The sequence below is a fragment of the Eretmochelys imbricata genome, chromosome 23 (assembly GCF_965152235.1).
Source record: "Eretmochelys imbricata isolate rEreImb1 chromosome 23, rEreImb1.hap1, whole genome shotgun sequence".
Taxonomy (NCBI): Eukaryota; Metazoa; Chordata; order Testudines; family Cheloniidae; genus Eretmochelys; species Eretmochelys imbricata.
This window is the reverse complement of record NC_135594.1, coordinates 5,702,029-5,725,489: the sequence shown is the minus strand read 5'-3', so window position 1 is coordinate 5,725,489 and position 23,461 is coordinate 5,702,029. Positions and strand designations below refer to the sequence as shown.

The window sequence follows — 23,461 nt, the reverse complement described above, 5'->3', positions numbered from 1 at the left end:
ACAACATGACAAAAGATCACGCCCTCGCCTGAATGTTACAATCTCTCCTAGAGACCCAACGTCTTTACGTTGAACTATGCAGGAAGTGGAGCTGATGGAGGGCAACAGAAAACCAGCCGAACTTGTCCATGTTAATGACACTAACATCGGTGCTGTCCGAGCTCTCAGTCTATTACACCAAGACCCAGTTGTGTGCCAACCCAGCCAGAACACAAGTGAGTCTCTTCCATCTGTGCAGTTGTGAGGCCGGTAGACAACTTAATATCTGGAACGGGGTATCACTTGCCCACTGCTGGACTCATGTCTACCTTGGAGTGACGCTAGCCTGCACTCTCTCCTTTGAGGCACACATGGAGAAGGTAAAAGGCACCTGGCACAACATACCCAGGAAGTGTACCAATTCAAACTGGGGAACCAGCCCAGCAGCAAACCACTGCCCTTGCACTTCGCTATTCAATGGCTGAATACACCTGTCCGGTGTGGGCAAGATCAGCCCATGCACAGAAACTGGACCCTGCACTGAATGGGATCATAGGAGGCTAGAACCCACCAGTGTGAACAACCTTTATGTGCCTGCTGGAATGGCTGCTCTGGATGTTAGGAGAGAGGTTGCAAGCAACATGGAATGATTACGATAGGTCGACCTGCAGCCTGGAAAAGCTCGAAAGTCAGCCTGCTATTCTAGCGAGCCAGATGCAGGGGACTGCGGAGGCCCACGGACCAGCTGTTGACCAGAGGAGCCGCACACCATGGAAGATCTTGCCAGGGCTGCACGCTGGCCGTGTCAAAGTTTTGTTTTCTGGAAGGACACAAACCAAAGACCCAAACAACCTCCTGCCTCCTTATGGGCTGGGCCCAATGGGGCCGCCCTCGCCAGGGCGTGAAAAGCTTTGGGAGGGGGCCGTAGCCCTGGCCTGGGGGACGGGTGCAAAGGTGGAGGAAAAACATCCGGGCCACGGGTGGGGTGAGATCCAGGTCTATGTCCACTGGGGGTGGGGGTGGGGGGAGATCATTGGGATTGGGGCTGTGGGGTCAGGGATCAAAGGGCATTGGGGAGTAGGGTGGCCAGACGCCCCGATAAAATCGGGACTGTGCCGATAATTAACTCTTTCTCCCGCATCCCGACCGATGTATGCCCGGGACGCCATTAGTCCCGATAGTGCAGGGTCGTCAGGCGTCCGGTTGGTGAGAAGCCGGTCGGCTCCCTACCCGGCTCCGCGCAGCTCCCCGGAAGGGGCCACATCTCCCTCTGGCTCAGAGGCACAGGGGTGGCCAGGGGGACTCTGCGCTCTGCCGCCACCATGAGCGCTGGCTCCGCAGCTCCCATTGGCCGGGAACTGGGCCCCAATGGGAGCTGCGGAGGCAGCGCCTGAGGGCGGAAGCAGCACGTGGAGCCCCCTGGCCGCGCCTCTGCCTCAGAGACCGGGGAGGCTGCTGAGGTTGGGGTCAGGGGTCAAAGGGCATCAAAGGGAGGTTGCTGTGATCAGGGCAGTGGGGCCAAGGGTCAAAGGGCACCAGGAGAGGTCGCTGTGGCTGGGGTCATGGGTCAAAGGGCAGGAAGGAGCTGTACCATCCACCCCATCCGGCAGGCAGCAGCAGGCGATGGACTCGGTTACCCAGCACCCACCGCGGCGGCTCCGCCACGGCCCCCACTTCACGCAACAGAACTACATGACCCAGGCGGCCTTGCGGCGCGCGCCTGCGCAGTGCGCACCGCCCGGGCCGGGGGAAGATGGCGGCCGGGAGGGGGCAGCGCGGAGTGTGAGGGCCCGCGGCTTGGGGCGGGCGAGTGAGTGAGCGAGCGTGGGGGAGGGGGCCGGCGAGGGAAGGGGGTTACAATGGGGAGGGGGCCGGCGAGGAGGGGGGGGTTTACAATGGGGAGGGGGCCGGCGAGGAGGGGGGGGTTACAATGGGGAGGGGGACGGCGAGGAGGGGGGGGGTTTACAATGGGGAGGGGGCCGGCGAGGGAAGGGGGGGGTTACAATGGGGAGGGGGCCAGCGAGGAGGGGGGGGTTACAATGGGGAGGGGGCCGGCGGGGAGGGGGCCGGCGAGGAGGGGGGGGTTTACAATGGGGAGGGGGCCGGCGAGGAGGGGGGGGTTACAATGGGGAGGGGGCCGGCGAGGAGGGGGGGGTTACAATGGGGAGGGGGCCGGCGAGGGAAGGGGGGGGTTACAATGGGGAGGGGGCCGGCGAGGAGGGGGGGGGTTACAATGGGGAGGGGGCCGGCGAGGAGGGGGGGGGGTTACAATGGGGAGGGGGCCGGCGAGGGGGGGGGGGTTACAATGGGGAGGGGGCCGGCGAGGGAGGGAAGGGGGGGGTTACAATGGGGAGGGGGCCGGCGAGGGAGGGAAGGGGGGGTTACAATGGGGAGGGGGCCGGCGAGGGAGGGAAGGGGGGGGTTACAATGGGGAGGGGGCCGGCGAGGGAGGGAAGGGGGGGGGTTACAATGGGGAGGGGGCCGGCGAGGGAGGGAAGGGGGGGGTTACAATGGGGAGGGGGCCGGCGAGAGAAGGGGGAGGTTACAATGGGGAGGGGGCCGGCGAGAGAAGGGGGAGGTTACAATGGGGAGGGGGCCGGCGAGAGAAGGGGGAGGTTACAATGGGGAGGGGGCCGGCGAGAGAAGGGGGGGGTTACAATGGGGAGGGGGCCGGCGAGAGAAGGGGGGGTTACAATGGGGAGGGGGCCGGCGAGAGAAGGGGGGGTTACAATGGGGAGGGGGCCGGCGAGAGAAGGGGGGGGTTACAATGGGGAGGGGGCCGGCGAGAGAAGGGGGGGGTTACAATGGGGAGGGGGCCGGCGAGGGAGGGAAGGGGGGGGTTACAATGGGGAGGGGGCCGGCGAGGGAGGGAAGGGGGGGGTTACAACGGGGAGGGGGCCGGCGAGGGGGGGTAGCGAGCCTGGAGGCTAAGGGAGGGCTGCCCTGAGGTGATGTGATCCCTGGGGGAGGCCTGGGGCGGTGATAATGGCGGGAGGGTGGGGCTGATAGGTATCCCATGGGGGCAGTGGGGCAGGCTGGGGGTCCTGTGGGGTAACAGGGCATCCAGGCCGGGGTGGCGTCAGGGAGGCCCCGGGGGTATCTGGTGTGGGGATGTTAGACTGGGGTGATGGGGTGTCCTGGGCTTTCATGTGGGGGGAGCTGGGGATTGTGGGGGCAGGGCGCTAATTAGTCTCCTCGTTAGCAGCTTGAGCTGAGAGCCCCTGGGCCGGGAACACAGAGCTGCCCTCTCGCCCGTCCAGCGCTGGGCACAGACCCCTTGGCAGGGGCATCCCGCTCTCGGCTGGGAACGGCTCGCGCGCCGGGTGCCCGCCTCACCATGACCAGCCGCGCAGGGGAGGGCAGCAACGCCCGCATGAGCATCGCCTCCCAGTTCTTCACCCAGGAGGAGGGCAGCGGCACCGACAGCATGACCACCTCGGAGCGGGTGCGTGGGGCGGGGAGCGGTCGGTGAAGGCTGAACATTCAAGTGGGCTGGGAGTCAGGCCCTGGTCCCTTTTAGCCCTAGACCAGGGACAAGAGAGGTGGCTCTGATCCGGCCCCAGGTCTTGGGCACTGGCTGCACAGGGGTTGGGGGAATGGGATACAGGGCCTTTCCCCTTTAGGGGTCACCAACACCAGCAGGGGGCACGGCTGGCTCCGTGGAGGGTGTCATGACTAGGATAAGGGCCTTTCCCTCTAGGGGGCAGCAACTCTGTTCCAGCCCCTGGGCAGGGGGAGTGGCTGGCGCCGGGGTTTGTGGAACAGGTTACAGTCTGCTCACCTCTCTTGCCAATTACAGTCCAGTTTCAATGGGTGTCCTGAGGGGCTAAATGTTGGGGCCACGTGCTGTGCCCCTCAGTGGTCCTTCTGTACAGGGTGTTTACTGGCTCTGTCTGGTTCTTGCGAGGCAGCGTAGTCTGGGGGCAGGGTTGGGACTTCGCAGACCTGGCATCTATCCCGACTCTGCCACTGCCCTACTGGGTGACCTTTGGCACATCCCTCCTTCTCTCTGGGCCTGGTTCCCCTCCCATCTTTTGCATGTCTTGTCTGCACGGCTTTTATCCCAGGGTCACTAACGCAGGATCGGGATGTGTTACTTTTCCTGGTATATAGCACTGGTGCAACCTGGCGTGGACTCAGTTACTTTGGCATCAAAGTGCCTTATCCTGGAATTCCCCTTCCCCATACCAATGTAAGCACCTTTATACTGGTACAGCGGCATCCACGCTGGAGGAAACTAGGTGTGGGTAAAGTCCTGTCTAGCTAAGGGTTTAGATTGGAAGCTCTTTTGGGCAGGGACCATCTCTTGCAATGGGTCTGTCTTGTCAGCACGATGAGGCCCTGATCTAGGCACTACCGTAATGCAAGTGGGACAGGTGTCTGTCACCAGGGCAGCTGTCGCCATTGGTCGCGTACCCCTCCTGAGCTACCTGTGTGGAGTCCCTCTGTACCGGGCAGGACTTCTAACTTCATAGCCATCCCTGCTTGTGGTGCTGCTTTGTGCCGCATGAGTGGTTAACTTAGGACTGTCCTGAGCTCCCAGCCTAGCTTGGCCCTTGGGTGTTGCCTCCTTCGTCAGCTTGATCTGTCTTGCGAGAGGAGCCAGGCCAATCTTGAATTCCTTGGTGCCTCCTCTCTCTGCAGGTGGTGGATCTGTTAAACCAAGCTGCCCTGATCAGCAACGACTCTAAAATCAACCTCCTCAAACAGGTGAGCAAAAACGCTGCTCCTCCCTGCAGCAATGGGATGACAGTGGGCTGGAATGCAGGGTGCTGGGAAGAGCTGTAGAGGGGCACGAGGTCCCGTGCCTGCCTGTCAAAGGTGTAGACAGCAGGGCTAGGGTCAAATAGCATCAGCTTTTCTTTCATGCCTCTCAGATTCCTCCCTGGCCTTCTCATAAGGACCCACACCTTCCCCGTCTCTCTAGCCATTAGCCCCTCTCTGGCTTCCCTGGGATTCTCTGATTCCACCTGGCTCCTTGCAGGGACAAGACCTGCTGCTGGGCTCACGTGGCTCTGTGTGGAGTTCTTTGGTGTCGCAGAAATGCTGGATGGCGGCTGGGTCCGTGGGGCAGGGTGCTGCGCTGGGGGGAGGCAGATGGGCGATGGCTGATGCTGCAAACCCCTCCATCCGCCCGAGTCTCACCCCCTGCCGTTCCTCTTTCCCCACAGGTCCAGGAGCTAATTATAAACAAGGACCCCACGCTGCTGGATAACTTCCTGGATGTGAGTAGCCCTGGGCGCCGCTTTGGGGTGCCGGGAACGACTCTGAAAACAGCCTGTCCTGACTCTCCTCGTGCCCGTGGCAAGGGCTGGTGCAGTACCACTGGCTCTGCAGGCCCTTCACTCAGTGGCCCCCACGACCCTGTGACGGCTGAGTGAGGTGGAGAACTCCTCTGATTGACACAGAGCATTAACTCCCTGCGCAGCAGGCCCATGGCTTGGGGGGCAGGGGGTGAGGTATGAGCGGCTGCCCAAAGGCTGCCTGGGTTTCCAGCTGGAGCCCCAGATGCCCCTCAAGCCTGGCGTGTCCTGGGCAGTGCCAGGGCTGGCGGCTTAGACTGCTCAGTGTCAAACACAGGACCGTGGAGTGTAAATATTCTCACCTGGGCCTATCCTAAAGCTTTCCGCAGCCTCCTCCCTGCCCTGACTCGGGGGCACTCTAGCTCTGCCCTGGCCACTCTTCCCCCTCTCGGCCAGCTCCGCTGCCCGCTGGGCAGCTGAGCCCGGCCCTGACCGCCTGCCTCTCCGGCTGCAGGAGATCATCGCCTTCCAGGCGGACAAATCCATCGAGGTGCGGAAGTTTGTCATCGGCTTCATAGAAGAGGCCTGGTAAGGACAGATTGGCTGCTGCATCCCGGAGCCACTGGGTGTAATTCTCCTTCCCCCACAGCTTCCAAGCCGTCAGGGTGCTACAGGTCTGTGCAGCACCTAGATGGGAGCCCCAGCCAGCCAGCGCTCCTGCCCCATGTCCCACAGGCCACAGCCGCTGGGACTCTCCCACCCTGCTCCCTACAGCACCCCCTGCTGGGAGGGGCTGAGTCTGGGAGCTCCCTCAGCCAGCACAGGAGCGTCCCAGCAGCAGCCTGCAGAAGGGAAGTCGGCTAGCTACGGACCGGTGGGACTGGGCTTTTCCCTGAGGCGGGGGGTGCCCAGGGTGGGGCAGGCGCTTATCCCTTGTCTCCAGCTAAGATCCCTGTTGTGAGCAGGGCCTGGTAGGTTACAACAGGGGCTGCGAAGAGTCAGGACTCCTGGGTTCTATTCCTAGCTGTGGGAGGGGAATGGAGTCAAGTGGTTAGGGCGAGGGGGCTGGGAGCCAGAACTCCTGGGTACTGTGCCTTGATCTGCCATTGACTCCCTGTGTGACCGTGGCAACTCCCTCCCCCTGCCTCAGTTTCCCCACTTGTACAAGGGGTGAGGTTTCCATAGAAGCCAATTGCTCTGGTCCTGGATGAGGGTCTGGTTGCTGCAGTAGCTGCTTGCCCCACCTCCAGCCAGCGCTGTCTGTCTCCCCCCCACCCCCAGCAAACGGGATATCGAGCTGCTCCTGAAGCTCATCGCCAACCTGAACATGCTGCTGAAGGACGAGAACGTCAACGTGGTGAAGAAGGCCATCCTCGCCATGACCCAGCTCTACAAGGTGGCGCTGCAGGTGAGCGCCCCTCGGCCAGCCTGTGCGGCCCACGCCTCTCCCAGCAGGGGGCACTGGCTGGGGGAGGAGCGCCTGGCTGCTGCAGCCCCAGCTTCTTCCAGCAGGGGGCACTGTGGAGAATGGGGTGGGACGCTGGCTGTGTGGGCAGCGACCGGCTACTCCAGGCCCGGCCTCTCCCCGTAGGGGGCACTGTGCTCCCCACCCCAGCTGTCGGGGGTCATCAGTGCTCGGCGGCCGGCCTGGGCACTCACCCCTCCCTTCTGGCTCCCGGCAGTGGATGGTGAAGTCCAAGGTCATCAACGACCTGCAGGAGGCCTGCTGGGAGATGGTGTCGGCCATGGCCAGCGACATCATCCTGCTGCTGGACTCGGACAACGACGGCATCCGCACCCACGCCATCAAGTTCGTGGAGGGGCTGATCATCACGCTGTCGCCCCGCATGCCCGACTCAGACGTGCCCAAGCGCCATGAGAACGACATCAGCCTCGACCGCATCCCCAAGGACCACCCCTATATCAAACACAGTGAGTGGGGGCCCAGCAGGGCTCTAGGAGCCGGGTCGGGTGATCTGTTGGGGTCCCACTGCCTGTCGGCACGCGGCCCCTCCACCGCTAACAGCTGTCCCCCGCCCAGCCCACGGCTTGCGGCCTGTGCCGTGACCCCGCCCACTCCTGCCTTTCAGATGTGTTGTGGGAGGAGGGCAAGGCGGCCCTGGAGCAGCTGCTGAAGTTCATGGTGCACCCGGCCATCTCCAGCATCAACCTCACAGCGGCGCTGGGCTCCCTGGCCTCCATTGCCCGCCAGCGGCCCATGTTCATGGCTGAAGTGATCCAGGCCTACGAGACCCTGCATGGTAAGCACTGCCCCCTGGCCGGGCTCTGCCTCGGAACCCCCATCCCTGGCCTGAGCCACTGGATGCAGCAGTCGGCCGGGGGCTTCCCCGGGTCCTCTCCAGGGCTTCAGCCAGGGAGCCCAAAGGGCTTTGTGTGTGTTAATGAATGAAATCCCAACACTTGTCCTGACTCCCAGCCACCCCACCACTCCCTGTCCAGCAATAGAACCCAGGAGTCCTGCCCCTCCCCCACTCTGCACCCCGCTTCCTACCCAGGAGTCCTGACCCTCTGCCTTGCCCTGCACCCCGCTTCCTACCCAGGAGTCCTGACCCTCTGCCTTGCCCTGCACCCCACTCTCTACCCAGAGCCAGACCCCAGGCCTAGCCCAAGCCTCCATCCTACAGCGGGTCCCTTCTGGGGCAGCCCCCCTCCTGCGTACCTGACGCCCCTTCCATGTCACCCTCCTGCCAGCCAACCTGCCGCCGACACTGGCTAAGTCCCAGGTGAGTAGCGTGCGCAAGAACCTGAAGCTGCACCTGCTGAGCGTGCTGAAGCACCCCTCGTCCTTCGAGTTCCAGGCGCAGATCACCACCCTGCTGGTGGACCTGGGCACCCAGCAGGCCGAGATCACCCGCAGCATGCCCAGCCTGAAGGAGCCGCGCAAGCGCCCGCGGGACGAGAGCGACCCAGCCCTGAAGAAGATGAAGATGGGTGAGCGGGCAGGGCAGGCCTCGCTCTGCTGGGAGGCCCCATTTAGCAGCAACCGTTTCTGTGGATGGGGTGCCTTGGGAGATGGGGTGCAGGCAGCTGAGAGCTGTCTGGGTGGCCCCCTGTGCAGTGAGTTTGTCCCAGTTCCCAGAGGGAGGTGATCAAGGGAACAGCTCAGTTATTTTAGTTCCAGTTCAGTTACTCCAGCTCCAGCCTCACCCAACAGGGGGTGCTGTGGGGAGCAGGGCAGGAGCACTGGCTGTGGGGGGAGCTCCTGGCTACTCCAGTCCCAGCTTCTCCCAGCAGGGGGCGCTGTGGGGGCATGGGAGCACTGGTGTCCCAGGCATCATCTGAATTGGGCCCCTGGGTGCAGCCTCCGCAGCAAAGTCGGGGATCCAGCGGGCCAGAGGCCTGGAGCAGCCAGCTTGTCCTTAGAGGTCGGGTTTCTAAGGCAGTGAAATCCCTCCCCAGGGCTGGGTAAGGTTGGCAGGGGGCAGCGTGTGGGGCGGAAGCTGCCTCCCCTCTGCTGGGGCCGTACCAGCTGTGGACCCCAAGGTTCTGGTCCCAGGGGCTGCTGGGAAGGTGGAGCTCTGTGTGCACACGGCATCCGCTCTGTGGCACCTGCCAGGAGCCTGCTCTCCGCTGCCGAGCCCGGGGTGGAGGTGGCGCCAGTCCTGGCTGTCTGCGGCTGGCAGTGCCCCTCGTCTCTAACCCCAGGCCTCTACGGCACAGAGCCACCCCTCGGGGAGGACGATGAGGATAAGGATCTGGAGCAAGCAGCTGCGCCGCCACCCAAGCCCTCTGCCCAGACCAGCACCCATTCGGACACGGACATCACGGCCGAGTTCCTTCAGCCCCTGCTGACGCCGGACAATGTGGCCAATCTGGTGGGTGAGGTTGGGCCCTGGCTCGGTGCTGAGTCCCCTGAAATGCACCCCCCCCCGCTTAGACACGCTGCCCGGGGAGGGGTGTGTTGGGCTGCAACCGCCAGGCCTTGAGCAGTGGCTCCTGTGACAGCTCACAAGCTAAAGAGCGTCAGGCGTGCTGGATGGGAGACCTGTGAGGGAATCCAGGGGGATCAGGGTGCGGGACAGGGCTCAGCAGGGGGCGCTCTCCCCTCGCAGTCAGTGCTGACCCCAGTGCGACGGCGCTAGGGGACGCTGTGCTGCGGGGAGTGGGGCAGGGGGCTCAGCTTGCAATCCATCTTGCCTTGCAATCAGCAGTGACCCCAGTATGCCACTGGGGGGCCCTGGGCTGCAGGGCGGTTGGGCGGGGGCTGAGCAGAGGGCGCTCTCCCTGCAGCCTGGTCTCTAACCCGCTGGCCTGGTGGGAAGCCGGGGAGGCCTCGCTGCTGGAAACGGCGCTGGGCCTAGAGCGCAGGGCCTGGGGCCCATAAGGGCATCCCCCGGCGGGCAGGGCATCACGGCCATGTCCTGGCTCTCCTGCCTCAGGTGCTCATCAGCATGGTGTACCTGCCCGACACCATGCCCGCCTCCTTCCAAGCCACCTACACCCCCGTGGAGTCGGCTGGCACAGACGCCCAGATCAAGCATCTCGCCCGCCTGATGGCCACCCAGATGACGGCTGCAGGGCTTGGGCCAGGTACGTCTGCTGGGGGAGCGGAGGTCTCCCTTGTAGCACAGATAGAGCTCTGGGGGAAGGGGAGCTAGCGTCTGGGAGACCTCAGACTCAGTGCCATCTCCCCTGCTCATCGGCTCTCTGCCTCTCCAGACTTCGGGAGCCCTCTCCATCCACAAGATTCCTCGCTGCCTGCTGGGGGTGAGTGGTTTCCAGTGGGTGGGGGCGCTGCAGGTCAGGAGTGTGGGGTACCAGCAGAGCTGGGGGGACTCCAGGGCTGGGCTAGCAGGGGGCTGCGGGTCAGGAGGGAGGGGCACAGGCGGAGCTCGGGGGGGGCTGGCAGGGGGCTGTGGATTGTGTTTGAGGGGCCTCGGCAGAGCTGGGGGTAGTTGCAGCTCTTGTTTCCCGGCTCCTCTCTCCTTCCTCTGGGGCTGGTGGCCGGGGGCTGAATGGCTCTGCCTGGCCTCGCGAGGGCACCGTGGGTGAGTCGGCTCCTTGGCACAGGCTCCTCTCCCTGTCCCCCAGGCGTGGAACACACCAAGCTACTGAAGGAGGAGCCGAAGGAGGAGAAGCTGGTGAAGCCCGAGAGCGTGCTGATCAAACGGCGCCTGTCCTCGCTGTCTCAGGGGCAGGCCATCTCCGTGCTGGGGGCGCAGGGCTGCGTCACCATCCTCCTGGAGCAAGAGGCCCCCCAGGCCAAGCGGCGCCCAGAGCCCATCATCCCGGCCACCCAGACCAGGTGAGGTCTTTCAGGGGAGGGCCCTCAGGGTCTGTGCTGTGCCTGGGGTTTATAGTCTCCCAGGAGGTATCCCAAGAGGTCGTGGCCCTTTCCAGGGCAGGCTGGCACCTCCCAGGCTGGCTCTTCTGCAGCACCCCCTGCTGCCCACTGGGAGCTCTGCCCAGCCAGTCTGACAGGCAGACTCCTGCTCAGAGAGGTTTTGCCCCATTGGGCATCAGTGCCTGTCAGTCAGTATCTGCAGCGCCACCAGGCAGCCCTTTACAAACAGGCTCCGAGTCCCTGCACCAGAGCATCATAGAGTCACAGGCTTAGGAGGGACCTCGAGAGGACAACTAGCCCAGCCCCCTGCACTCACGCCCGCCCCTGCCAACTGTTTGTCCTACCTGCTCTTAAAAACCTCCAGGGACGGAGATTCCAAACCTCCCTGGGCAATTTGTTCCAGGGCTTAACCACCCTGACAGGAACTTGTTCCTAATGTCTGCCCTGGCTTCAAATTTAACCCATCGCTTCTTGTCCTGTTCTCAGAGGTTAATGAGAACAATTTTCATTTCCTCCTTGTAAGAGCCTTTTATGTACTTGAAACTGTTATCATGTCCCTACTCAGTCTTCTCTTCTCCATACTAAACAAACCCAGTTTGTTCAGTCTTCCCTCATGGCTCATGTTTTCCAGACCTTTCATCATTTTTTGTTGCTCTTCTCTGGACTCTCCAGTTTGTCCACATCTTTCCTGAAATGTGTCGCCCAGAACTGGACACAATACTCCAGCTGAGGTCATATCAGAGTAGAGCGGAAGAATTGCTTCTCGTGTCTTGCTTACAATACTCCTGCTAATACATCCCAGAATGATGTTCGCTTTTTTTGCAACGGCATTACACTGTTGACTCATATTTAGCTTGTGGTCCACTATGGCCCCCAGATCCCTTTCCGCAGTACTCCTCCCTGGGCAGTCATTTCCCAGTTTGTATGTGTGCAACTGATTGTTCCTTCCCAAGTCCAGCACTTTGTATTTGTCCTTATTGAATTTCATCCTATTTCCTTCAGACGATGTCTCCAGTTTGTCCAGATCATTTTGAATTATAATCCTATCCTCCCAAGCACTTGCAACCCCTCCCAGCTTGGTATCGTCCACACACTTTATAAGTGCCCTCTCTATGCCATTATCTAAATCCATTGATGAAGATATTGAACAGAACTGGACCCAAAACTGATCCCTGTGGGACTCCACTCCATGTGCCCTTCCAGTTTGATTGTGAACCACAAATACCATTGGGAGGGCTTTAGGTCAGCGAAGAGGATCGGAGGTTACGGCAGTTGGTCCTGGCGGGAGCCAGGCCAGGCTCCTGTGGGGTCCCTCACGGGGTCTCTGTGTTCCCAATGTTAACACACCTCTCTGCCCCCTCAAGTCCATTGTCCTCCATCTGCCAAGCCCTGCTGAGTTTCTGGTCCTGCCTGAGCCCCCTGCGGCCGTTAACACTCAGGCACTGATTTTCCCCAATCCCACATGACGTATGTTGAGTCCAGCCAGCTCCTGACGGCGCGTTCCCACTGCCCAGATGCCTGGGGCCTTCCTGCTGTGCCCGGTGGGTAGTGCTACCAAGCCAAATGGGTACCCTGAGGCGTGGGTGGTTCGTGAGAATGTTACACACCATGTCCGCCTCCGGTGCTGAGCCACACTCTAACTCCCTGCTCCAGGCTGGCGGGCGCCGGCGGGCGCAAGAAGGTTTTCCGCCTGAGCGACGCGATCAAGCCACTGACGGACGTGCAGATGGAGAAGCTGAAGCTGGGAGCCGTGAAGCGGATCCTGTGCTCGGAGAGAGCCGTCGCTTGCAGCGGGGCGGCCCAGGTAGGCACCGGCTCAGCCGCAGAGGGGCAGGGCCTGGGTACCGTCCGTGCCTGACCCTCCCCTCTCCCCTCCCCACCAGGCCCGTGTCAAGATCCTCTCATCCCTGGTGACCCAGTTTGACGTGCCCCTGAAGAGCGAGGTCTTGGCCTTCATCCTGGACGACATCCGCAACCGGCTGGACCTGGCCTTTGCCTGGCTGTACCAGGAGTACAATGCCTACTTGAGCACGTTCCCCGCCGGCTCCCTGGACAGCTACGACGAGTGCCTCATTGGCCTGCTCTCTGGCCTGCAGGAGAAGCCAGACCAGAAGGATGGGTGGGTGTCCCCACTATGTGGGCTGAGCTTTGGGGGGGAGGAGCTGAGAGTTGGAGCCTTCCTGGCCTGAGTCACTGGTCTGGACCCAGACTAGCCTAGGTGGGGGGGTGAGCTTTGCCTGTGCCATGAGCTGCGACCCTGCTGGGATGTCCGTGCTGCGAGCTTCCTCCCAGTAGTGCCTAGCTAGGGCTCCAGTGCTGCGAGCTTCCTCCCAGCAGTGTCCTGCCTGTGGCAGCTAGGGCTCCCATCAGCATCACCTGCCTTAGACCAGCACCCAGCCCGGATTCCTGTAGCGTAACTAACGCTCCTGCTGGGACCAGCTCCCTGCCGTGTCGTGGGGCTGCCAGCCTGGCCTTCCCTGCCACGCTAGGAAGGTTTTCCAGGGGGCAGGTGTCCCCATCACACAGCAGTGAGCATCCTCGCTCCATCCCAGCAGGGGGCACAAGGGCTGTGGAGAGGGCACTCTCAGCTGGAGACATCTGCCTGCACTTCCTGTCCTAAACATCTCTTGCCCAGCTGAGGAAGTGACTTGGATAATGTCATGGGGCAGGGGTTCTCTCCCTTTTCCATCCCTGGCCCACCCCAGAGGTGGCTGCATCTCAGGGGCAGGCGAAGGGCCCCTTTTCAAAGGGAACGTTGGGGCCGCAGCCTGGTGGTAATGGTCTGTGTGTGCGCCCCCTACAGGATCTTCACCAAGGTGGTGCTGGAAGCCCCACTCATCACAGAGAGCGCCCTGGAGGTGATCCGCAAGTACTGCGAGGATGAGGTGGGTTCGAGGAGCAGAGTGGGGAGAGCAGCTATTCAAGAGGCACCGTCCTTGCCTAAGAAGATCCTAACTGACCCCACTGATCCCTCTTGCAGGGGGGCAGGGTGGGGCTGGTATCTCCCCATCACATGGTGTTTGCACCCAATATCTGCGGGCAGGCTCCTGTGATTTCTGCCCCACCGCCCGCGTCCCTCACCTGGCACTTGCCTGTCCGTGTTAGATGAAGCTCCTCCGGCTGAATGCATGGAGCCGATTCCCAAGCCTACAGTGGGGGGAGGGTGGGTGCAGAACCGAGCCCCTGGGGGACCATCTGCTCACTGGGGTCGTCTGTCGCAGAGCCGCACCTACCTGGGGATGTCCACCCTCCGGGACCTGATCTTCAAGCGTCCGTCCAGGCAGTTCCAGTATCTGCACGTGCTGCTGGACCTCAGCTCCCATGAGAAGGACAAGGTGCGTCAGGCAACCGGGGGCCGGTGTCTTGTGGTATCGTCCAGCCCCTCTGTGCATTCACTCAGCCCTGCTCATCCCCCCAGATACTGCCTCAGGCCAGGCTCCCACCGCTCTGGCCACAAAGGCTCAGGAATCCTGCCGATGAGACCTGTAACTCAGATTCCTCACTGCTCCCCCAGCGTCCTAAGCAAGACGGAGGGTTCCCAGTGCCGTCCTAGCCAGATCCCAGGCCTCTGTCCCCCAGCAGCTAGCCAGGGGTGTGATTCCCGGCCTGGAGCGCTCGTGTGACGTTGCTGTGCAGCTGTCTTGAGCTGCCCCTGCCCCAGAAGTGGCTGCCTCTCAGTGCTGGGTGAGCACTCCCCTCACACGCCGCGTCTGCCCTGCAGGTCCGCCAGCAGGCGATCCTCTTCATCAAGCGCATGTACGAGAAGGACCAGCTGCGGGAGTACGTGGAAAAGTTTGCACTGAACTACCTACAGCTCCTGGTGCACCCCAACCCCCCATCTGTGCTCTTCGGCGCCGACAAGGACACGGGTAACAAGGCAGGGCCGTGCATGGCCGGGGGACAACCAATGAATGTGGGCTGCTGTCCCTGGGGGGCAGTCCTCAGTGTCGCTAGTTGGTGGGTCAGATCTCCCCTACAGTGCTGGCACCAGTCCCAGCCTGGTGCTGATGGCTGCTCCCTGCTCGGTGATCGGAGGAAGGAGATCTGTGCTCATAGCCGTGGGGAATTCCTGGGCATCTCAGGCCCGTGGCTGGGTTTTGCCCGCGAGCCGGCATTGCTGTGGTTAGCACTCCAACCCCGCTGTGCTGGTAGCCGTCTGCTGCTTCCATAGCCGCGGATCAGAGAGCCCCTCCTTAGAGTTAATCGGGCCAGCTGCTGGCTCTTCCCTGAAGTCTGAGCCTGTCCCTTGTCTTCCTGCTGGACTGGCGCCCTGGGTGCGGGCTGGCGCTGGAGGTCGGGGCGGCCGCTGCTCTTCCCCGTGGTTCTCCAGCTGCTGTTGTTGGCTGGGAGCCCCACAACCGATCTCCCGCCCCGCCCCCGCCCTTGTCATGCAGAGGTGGCTGCTCCCTGGACCGAGGAGACCGTCAAGCAGTGTCTGTACCTGTACCTGGCCCTGCTGCCGCAGAACCACAAGCTGATCCATGAGCTGGCGTCGGTCTACACAGAGGCCATCGCTGACATCAAGCGCACCGTGCTGCGGGTCATCGAGCAGCCGGTGAGCAAGCCGGGAAAGGCTCTGCGGGGACCCGCTGCTTAGGGTACAGGGCTGTCTGTGCAGGTGGGGACAGCGAACTGTGGCTGCTGTAAGGCTGACCCCAAAGCAAAGGGGCGCCGGGGCCCGATGACTTGGAGTTGTCTGAGCCCAGGGCTGGAGACTGAATTCAAAGCTAGGCTCTTGGGGCAGGGGCTGTCTGTACAGCCCCTAGCACCGTGGGGGGGCTGCTCTGTGACTGGGACTCCTAAGATGCTCCCGTAATACACCCAATAGCAAAGCAAAAGTACAGTGCCTAGCACAATGGGGTCCTGCCTGTGACTGTGGTTCCTAGACGCTACCGTAATACACCTAATAATGATCCAGGCAGATGGGTCACACTTTCTATTAAGGTTCAGGTTAGAAATAAAGGGTTAATGGATGATTGACAGCTGACTTAAAACTGGGTTGATCAGCTGTTCTGGAGTCCAGAAGTGTCCATCTGGAAGGGGCCTCGAGCTCACCAAGCCCAGCCCCCTGCGCTGAGGCCCGGCCAAGTAAACCTAGACCAGCTGTGCCAGGTCGGTCAGCCTGGTCTTAAAATCCTCTCTGAATGGGGATCCCACAGCTTCCCTGGGAAGCGTGTTCCAGAGCTGAACTCCGCTGAGAGTTGGAAAGTTTTTATCCTAATATCTCACCTCAGTCTCCCTCACTGCAGATTAAGCCCATAGCTTCTTGTTCGCCATGTCCACTGAAGGTAGGATGCTGGATCTCCGTCCTCTATACCAGCCCATAACGAATTTGACGACTGTTCTCCACTCGCCGCTCAGGCTTTTCTAAATGCTAAACGTACCTGGTTTTTTTAACCTTTCCTCCTAGGCCAGGTTTTCAAAACCTTGGATCATTTCTCTTGCTCTTCTGTGGACTCTCTCCACTTTGTCCGCATCTTTCCTGAAGTGCGGCGCCCAGAACTGGACCCAGCCCTCCAGCTGGGGCCTTCCCCGGTGCCAAGTACAGAAGGGTAGTTATGTCCCGTGTCTTTCCTGCGACGCTTCTGTTAATACACCCAGAACAATGTTCGCCTTTTTCACGGCTGCATCACGTTCTTGGCTCGCATTCAATTTGTGATCCACTCTAACGCCCAGCTCCTTTTCAGCAGTACGACCCCCTAGTTGGTCCTTGTTTTGTAGTTGTGCGTTTGATATTTTCCTTCCTAAGTACAGTACTTTGCGCCTGTCTTGATGGAATTTCTTCTTGCTGAGTCCTAACCCTCCAAAGTGCTCGCAGCCCCTCCCACCTCGGTGTCAGCTGCAGATTTTATAATCGCACTCTCCACTCCGATCTCTGGGTCAGCAATGGAAATACTGAATGGTAGCAGACCCAAGGCCAGCTCCTGTGGGACCCCGGGAGACACGTCCTCTCAGTTAGGCAGCAAACCATTGGTAACGGCGCTTTGTGCCCCCACCTTAGAGCAATTCCATGTAGAGCACATTTCCCTAGTTTGCTCTGAGACTGTCAGGTGGAACTGTTCAACCCGTCTGAAATCAAGCTGGATCCTGCCGACTGCTTTCCCCTACCTCTGAGATCAGTACCCCTGTTGTAGGAGGAAATGAGGTTGGGTTGGGATGATTTGTTCTTGACAAATCCATGCTGGCCATTCCTTATAACCGTGTTATCCTCCAGACTGCTCCTGCCTGTGGCTCAAAGCCATCTCTGGTGGGCAGCCAGCCTTGGGTCTGTGATCTTACAGCCTCTGTCCATCCCCCTTTGCCTTTTCTGAACAGAACCTAAAGCTGGAGTGTCCCGTGCAGGCTCCAACCTCTGGGGGAGGGGGGGAGGTGGAAACAAAGAGCATTACCTGGCCGTGCTGCACAGATCGGGTTAGCCGGCTGCTGGGCTACCTTGCAGCAGGGTGGGGAGGGTCCCAGGAGCGTGGGGGTTTGGGGTACTCAGCTGCGTTCCACTAGCTGGGTTCCCTTGGGGCTTGGTGGGGAGGCCACAGCCCTGTTGCATGTGCTGACTCGGCACAGTTGGTTCCTTTCCCCCCGCAATCCGTGGTGATTCTGCTCTGAGACTGCCTCTTCCTTCTCTCCCCTCCTTGCCCAGATCCGCGGGATGGGGATGAACTCCCCGGAGCTGCTGCTGCTGGTGGAGAACTGCCCCAAAGGGGCTGAGACCCTGGTGACCCGCTGCCTGCACAGCCTGACAGATAAAGGTATCCCCACCCCACGTTGCCACTGTACCCGCCCCAGTTGGCACTGCCCTCCAGATGGGTGGGCATTCGGAGGGCTAGAGCAGGCCTGCTCGCTTTTCTCCCTGGCTGTCTGTCCTGCCCTGTGCCTCGGTTTCCCCTTAAATGGGAATGTTGCTTCCTCAAGCGTTCGTCCTCCCCCCACCCACACACACACACAGACCAGCGCTGGGCTCCTCCCGCTGATCTCTAGTCCCTCCCCCAGCGTTGACCTGTGTCACAGAGTCCCTGGGCAATGCTCTGGAACTGCTTCCTACGAAGCCAGTCAGGACTCTGGGGAAGTCTCCTTTCTGGGAGAAGCCTGTCTTCAGGACACACAGCTCACACAGCTTCCACCTTCCTGGGTCTGACCTCGGAGCATTCAGCATCCTCTGCCCCTCCGTGCACGTCCCACAGCGAGTCCGCCCAGGCGGGGCTCCTGGGGAAGCCAGAGGGTCCTGCAACCCAACTTTGCAGTCAGACGTGACTCTCAGCCAGCCAGTAAAACAGAAGGTTTATTAGACGACAGGAACATGGTCTAACACAGAGCTTGTAGGTGCAGAGAACCGGACCCCTCAGCTGAGTCCATTTTGGGGGGCAGTGAGCTAGACAACCACGTCTGCCCTTCACTCCATGTCTCCAGCCAGCCCCAAACTGAAAACTCCCTCCAGCCCCTCCTCCGGGCTTTCCCCTTTCCAGGGCCAGGAGGTCACCTGATTCCTTTGTTCAACTCTTTAGCTCTCACCTTGCAGGGGGGAAGGGCCCAGGCCATCAGTTGCCAGGAAACAGGGTGTCGGCCAATCTCTGTGTCCAGACCCCTGCACACACCTGCCCTCTAGGACTCTGCAATGATCATACACCCTTACCCCACCCCCTAGATACTTAAGAACTGCCTAGGGGAAACCGAGGCACCCCCACACTATTCAGAGGAAACATTAAGAACAGTCCCACTTCGTCACAACCTGCCCTTGCTCTCACAGTGCCCCCATCTCCCGAGCTGGTGAAGCGAGTTCGTGATCTCTACCACAAGCGGCTCCCGGACGTCCGGTTCCTCATCCCCGTCCTCAACGGGCTGGAGAAGGTAGGACCCCATGGGGCCTGGCGGGTGCTGCTGAGCCAGGCAGGGCTCCTGGCAGCTTGCCTGGCCCAGCTGCTGCCATGGCCGGAGTGGGGGTAGTGGCTGGACAGCCACTGCCTAGTGGAGACTGTTCTTATGGGAGGCAGTAGGCTCTAGTGGTTAGAGTGGGGGTTAAGAGGGGGCTGGGAGCCAGGACTCCTGGGTTCCATTTAGAGTGGGGTCTAGTTGTTAGTGCCGGGTGAGGGGCTGGGAGCCATGACTCCTGGGTTCCATCCTCAGTGTGGAGGGAGGAATGGCATCGAGTGGTTAGAGTGCGGGGGGGGCGGGGGGGGGCGGGGCTGGGAGCCAGGACTCCTGGGTTCCATTGGGGGAGTGGGGTCTAGTGGTTAGAACGGGTCGGGGGGAAGGCTGGGAGCCAGGACTCCTGGGTTCCGTTACTGGCTTTGTCACTGGCTCAGTGCGAGCCCCGAGTCAGCCCTGTCCCCTTACCATGCCTCAGTCTCCCCTGTGTTAAATAGGCCGGAGGGTTGTGTGGCATAACCAATATCTGCCAAGCTCTCCCTCTCCCTCCCGCAGAAAGAGGTGATCCAGGCTCTGCCCAAGCTCATCAAGCTGAACCCCATCGTGGTGAAGGAGGTGTTCAACCGCCTCTTGGGGACGCAGCACGGTAGGTGCTGAGCCGGGAGCTGAGCCGAAGGGCTGCGATTTCCCCGTTCTGCGGGGCCAGCTGCTGACATGATGCTGGGAGATGGGCTGGTGCCAATGGACCCTGGGGGGGGGCAATGGTGACATAACGCTCAGTGCGAGGACAATTGGGGGTCAGTCCTGCCACGTCCATTCCAGGCGGGGGTGGGAGCTTCACGCCCCCTGGCCCAGCCAGGGAGAAGCCTGAGCATAGGAAGTTTCAGGAGCCCCATCTTGTCTCTGGTTGGGAGCCTGGGGAGAAACTGATCTGGGCAGCAGGGCCCTAGGCCGCCCAGTACAAGCCTCCCACTAGGGCACAGTGGGTCTGCGCAGACAGCCCGGCCTCCCAGCTCAGCCTCCCCCTCTTTGCCTTGTGCAGGTGAAGGGAATTCAGCCGTGTCCCCCCTGAACCCTGGGGAGCTGCTCATCGCCTTGCACAACATCGACTCCACCAAGTGTGACATGAAATCCATCATCAAAGGTAAGGGGGTGCCGGAGCCCGGGGCAGATTCGGACAGCGGGGACGGCTGCGTCTGCTGAGCCAGCCCTTTGGCTGCTTGCGCCACTGTGCTGCCCCTTTCTCCTTCCCCTTAACTGGCCCACGGGTGGAAGCCAGGACTCCGGGGTTCTCGTCTCGTGCCCACTGCCAACCTACCCCCTGCTCTCTTCTCTGCCCCTCCGTGTGTCTCAGCCGCACCCCCGAATCCCCGGCAACCTTGGCTGACGTCATCTCTTCCCCACCACAGCCACCAACCTGTGTTTCGGCGAGAGGAACGTCTACACGTCGGAGGTGCTGGCCGTGGTGATGCAGCAGCTGATGGAGCAGAGCCCCCTGCCCATGCTGCTCATGAGGACGGTCATCCAGTCACTGACCATGTACCCACGCCTAGGTGGCTTCGTCATGAACGTCCTGTCCCGCCTCATCATGAAGCAGGTGGGAACCCAGCCCCGCGGCACCTCCTGCAGACTGGCCAGGCAGCCTAGCGCTGGGACCCCTGCACAAGCTAAGCTGGGTTGGGTTAGCCCCTGGAAATCCCAGGGCTCCTAAGGAGTGGAGGAGGGGGGTGATCCACAGAGGGCGCTCTTATTGTTGAGGCCCTGTTAAGCTAGTGCCCCGGAGGTAGGGGGCTCTGGAGCTGGCATTGTCCTCTCCCTGCTGAGCCATAACGCTAAGATCCCGTCGCTGGCTTCTGTTCAGTCCACTGTCCTGGCCCGTTCCCCCTCTCCTCTCTTTGGCCTCCCTCAGCCCCCACTCCTTGCACTTAGTCTGCACTTCCTGTCCTAAACTGCCATGCGCTGGTGGCGTCTGGCTATTGACTGGCCGCCAGGTTCCTCCCCAGAGGTGGCAGCATCCTCGCGCCAAGGAAAGCGATTTTCTCCAAAGTAGCTGGGGGCGGGGCAGCTCTTCACCTGTCCCCCAGACAGCCCAGGTCTCTTCATTTCTCAGTCCTGCTCCCCCTTGGGCGCGGGCTCCGGAGGTGCATGTGACAACGCCAGGCCTCTGCCCCACTCCAGGTGTGCCTTGCCCCCTTGCTCCTCCACCAGCTGCCCTGGCTTTCAGCACTGCCTCTGGGTGGGCTTCTCCACCCCCAGTGTGACCCACTGACACATGGAGGGCTGGCTGAATTCGCTGCCCCTTGTGCCCATGTGTGGGTGTGCAGGGGAGGGCATAGTGAAAAGGCCCCTATCTTAACCACCCCCCTTTGCCCTCCCAGGTGTGGAAGTACCCCAAAGTGTGGGAGGGCTTCATCAAATGCTGCCAGCGCACCAAGCCCCAGTCCTTCCAGGTCATCCTGCAGCTCCCTCCACAGCAGCTCAACGCCGTCTTCGAGAAGTGCCCCGAGCTGCGGGAGCCGCTGCTGGCCCATGTCCGCTCCTTCACTCCGCACCAGGTACTGGCCTGCTCCCTGGAGGGCTGGCGGGGAGTCATGCAGGAGATTGGGGGCTGGGTGTAATCTGGGGGGGGGGCACAAGTGATGGTGGGGTATGCAGCTGTCCTTCCCTTTAATAATGGGGACAGACTGCAGGGCCCCAGCATGCAGTGCTTCCCGTCAGTCTAACGAAGGTGGGGGTGTAGGGAACGGAGCTTTCTTTAGGGTTTGTTCTTACCCAGTTCCTTCGGGGCTCCAGCATCCCCACCCTTTACTGGGGCAGGTGGGGAGTCAGGCTGTGTGTCACCAGCCCTCAGTGGGAGGAGGAGGATGGTCCTAGTCACAGTGCCCCCTGGAGCCTGATGCAAGATTACTCCCTAGTGTGCTGGGCTCTGCCCCTGTTTGGCTGTGTACCCCCAGCAGTGGGGCTCCCAGCTCTCCCCTAGGGGACACCACACCTCAGTCAGCCAGCTCGTGCTCAGCCTTTAAACTCACCTGCTGCGACTAGTGACTGCTCCCTAGGACAACTCTGCCCCTGTCGCAGGGTAGGTCATAGAATCATAGGTCCTTACGGGCCAGCCTCTCTCTCCAGTTGGGAGCTGGCTGTTCCCAGGGCAGAGGAGAGGCTGGAGCCCCGGACCCAGGGCAGCTGGCTCCCGCATGACTTGCTCACCCGGCCCCTCTTTCCCCTCCCCATCCCGCACAGCAAGCGCATGTCCCCAACTCCACCATGGCCATCCTGGAAGCCAGCAGCAAGCAGGAGGTGGAGGTGAAGGACTCCCAGCCGCTGGAGGAGGTGAGCGGAGACGCCTGGGCTGGGAACTGGGCTGGGGAGGGAGTAAGCCGGTACCTGAAGGTGCAGAACAGAGCTGTGGGCTCAAGAAGGTGCTGGGGGCGGGACTCTAGCCACAGGGCTGGTCTGAATGCTCTGCTGCAGAGGCCCAGGGTCTGTGGGATGGGCCTCGTCTATTTCCCCCGCGGGCTGGCAGGGAGCGGGGTCCCCAGCCCAGACTCTCTGAGCGGAGTCCTTTGCTACCCTGACTCGAAGGGATGGGGAGGGGTCCCTTCCCTGGCTGACGGTGCTTTATCGCCGGGCAGGAGGAGCTGGAGCCCGCACCTCTCCTCCCACGCATGTCCCAGGACATGATCGCTCTGCGGCTGGCCCAGGAGAAGGCACTCAAACGCCAGCTGGAGGAGGAGCAGAAACTGAAGCAGCCAGCCAGCCAGCCGCGCCCTGCCCATGCCCTGGCACCGCTGCCTGCTGAGGAGCCGATGGACTTCCGGGAGGAGGGGCCCGAGGTGGAGACGCCCACCATTTTCATTAGCATGCAGGAGGAAGAGGAGGGTTCAGGCGGAGATGGGTCCCTGTTGGACTCCAGCATGGAGGGGCCCCTACCTGCGAAGGTACGTTCTGGGCACAGACAGGCACTTGGCAGAGCTCGTGCATAGAGTCAGGGCTGCACACAGCCAGGGTCCGATTAACCCCTCGCTGGCCTTAGAGCTTCCTACTTCTTCTTGGCCTCCCAGTGTCCCCTTGCACAGAGGGGGGTAAGGAGAGCTCTGCCGGCCACCAGAGGGCGCTCCCCAAACACTGCAGCATCAAGGGCCCTGCCCCATGGTAGCCAAGGTGACTCCTGCTGCCAAACCCCTGTGCAGCCAGTGACCCTGCCCTGCTTGCCGCTTGAGCCAATCTGCCCTGGGGGCAGGGCTGCTCCACCCCCACTGGTCTGATTGACCAAAGCATGGAGCCAAGGGCCTATCCAGTGCCTTTGGCTCCTCCCCTTCCTGCCTGCGGCCAGGAAACCAAGGCTGATGTAGAGATCTTGGGGTGGGGTGGGAGTGCCCCAGGATAAGTGAGGGGCCGTTGAGGTCTCAGTTAGGGACATGATCCCCTCTTGGGGGTCAGGGTGGCAGTTAAAGCTAGAATCCAGCTCCACAACGGGTCCCATTGGTCTATCCGGCTGCAGGGCTGGGGTGTCTCCATGAGGCATCTTGTCTGCCCCCTTTCCCTGCCCCCTACCAGGAAGCGAAGAGCAAGGAGGCGGGAGCCAGCAGCGCCGCTGACGAGGGAGCGGAGAGCAAGCCCGAGAGCCTCACGCCCGACGAGCCGGCACCCGGCGGGCCCCAGCCGGTCAGCCAGCCTGAGGAGCTGCCAGAGCCCAGCGGTGGCGGCACGGAGCAGGAGCAGAAAGCAGAGAGCTGATGGGGCGGGGCAGAGCCGGCCCCTCCAGGGCAAAGATACTCAGGGGGGAGGGGGAGAGGAGCAGAAACTGCACAGCTAACGGCCTGGCTCTTGGCCAAATAAAGAGGCCAAATCAAGAGTCGCTGGTCCTGGGCCTTTCTGCCTCCCTGTCTGTGTGGGGCGTGTCCCTCCCTGGGGCGGGGCTCATCTCCCTGACCCTGCAGAGAAACCTCCTGCTGGGGGAGTCTGGTGGGGGGGTGAGGGAGGGAGCAGTGGGTGCTGGAGGGGAGGAAGGGGAGGGGCAGTGGGTGGGGGAGGGGGGGAGCTGGGGGGGGAGGGGCAGTGGGTGGGGGGGTGG

At 61.7% G+C, this 23,461-nt stretch overlaps 1 protein-coding gene across 4 annotated transcripts; it reads left to right on the top strand.

The window, feature by feature from the left end:
- The first annotated feature begins 1,685 nt into the window (after positions 1–1,685).
- SYMPK (symplekin scaffold protein) lies at positions 1,686–23,242 on the top strand. 4 transcript variants are annotated; one of them, XM_077840274.1, is made up of 27 exons: positions 1,686–1,789; positions 3,185–3,424; positions 4,624–4,689; positions 5,151–5,204; positions 5,737–5,810; positions 6,504–6,630; positions 6,905–7,154; positions 7,313–7,483; positions 7,935–8,174; positions 8,904–9,058; positions 9,623–9,773; positions 10,275–10,488; positions 12,181–12,331; positions 12,411–12,646; positions 13,331–13,412; positions 13,749–13,862; positions 14,249–14,396; positions 14,922–15,082; positions 17,165–17,273; positions 18,269–18,369; positions 18,943–19,033; positions 19,430–19,531; positions 19,797–19,984; positions 20,766–20,942; positions 21,628–21,717; positions 22,020–22,325; positions 22,945–23,242. In XM_077840274.1, exons 2-27 carry the CDS (start codon positions 3,317–3,319, stop codon positions 23,122–23,124), a joined length of 3,846 nt encoding a protein of 1,281 aa, XP_077696400.1. In that variant the 5' UTR covers positions 1,686–1,789; positions 3,185–3,316; the 3' UTR covers positions 23,125–23,242. The 4 variants fall into 4 exon arrangements, with proteins under 4 accessions (XP_077696400.1, XP_077696399.1, XP_077696401.1 ...); XM_077840273.1 differs by having other exon boundaries at positions 1,719–1,761; XM_077840275.1 differs by having other exon boundaries at positions 1,728–1,793.
- Positions 23,243–23,461: the final 219 nt, after the last annotated feature.

Bases quoted from the DNA above. Each gene is read 5' to 3' on its own strand.
- SYMPK (XM_077840274.1), top strand. From the start codon at position 3,317: ATGACCAGCCGCGCAGGGGAGGGCAGCAACGCCCGCATGAGCATCGCC. The intron at 13,413-13,748 runs GTGGGTTCGAGG...CGTCTGTCGCAG, and splicing joins GCAAGTACTGCGAGGATGAG to AGCCGCACCTACCTGGGGAT. The intron at 14,397-14,921 runs GTAACAAGGCAG...CTTGTCATGCAG, and splicing joins CGGCGCCGACAAGGACACGG to AGGTGGCTGCTCCCTGGACC.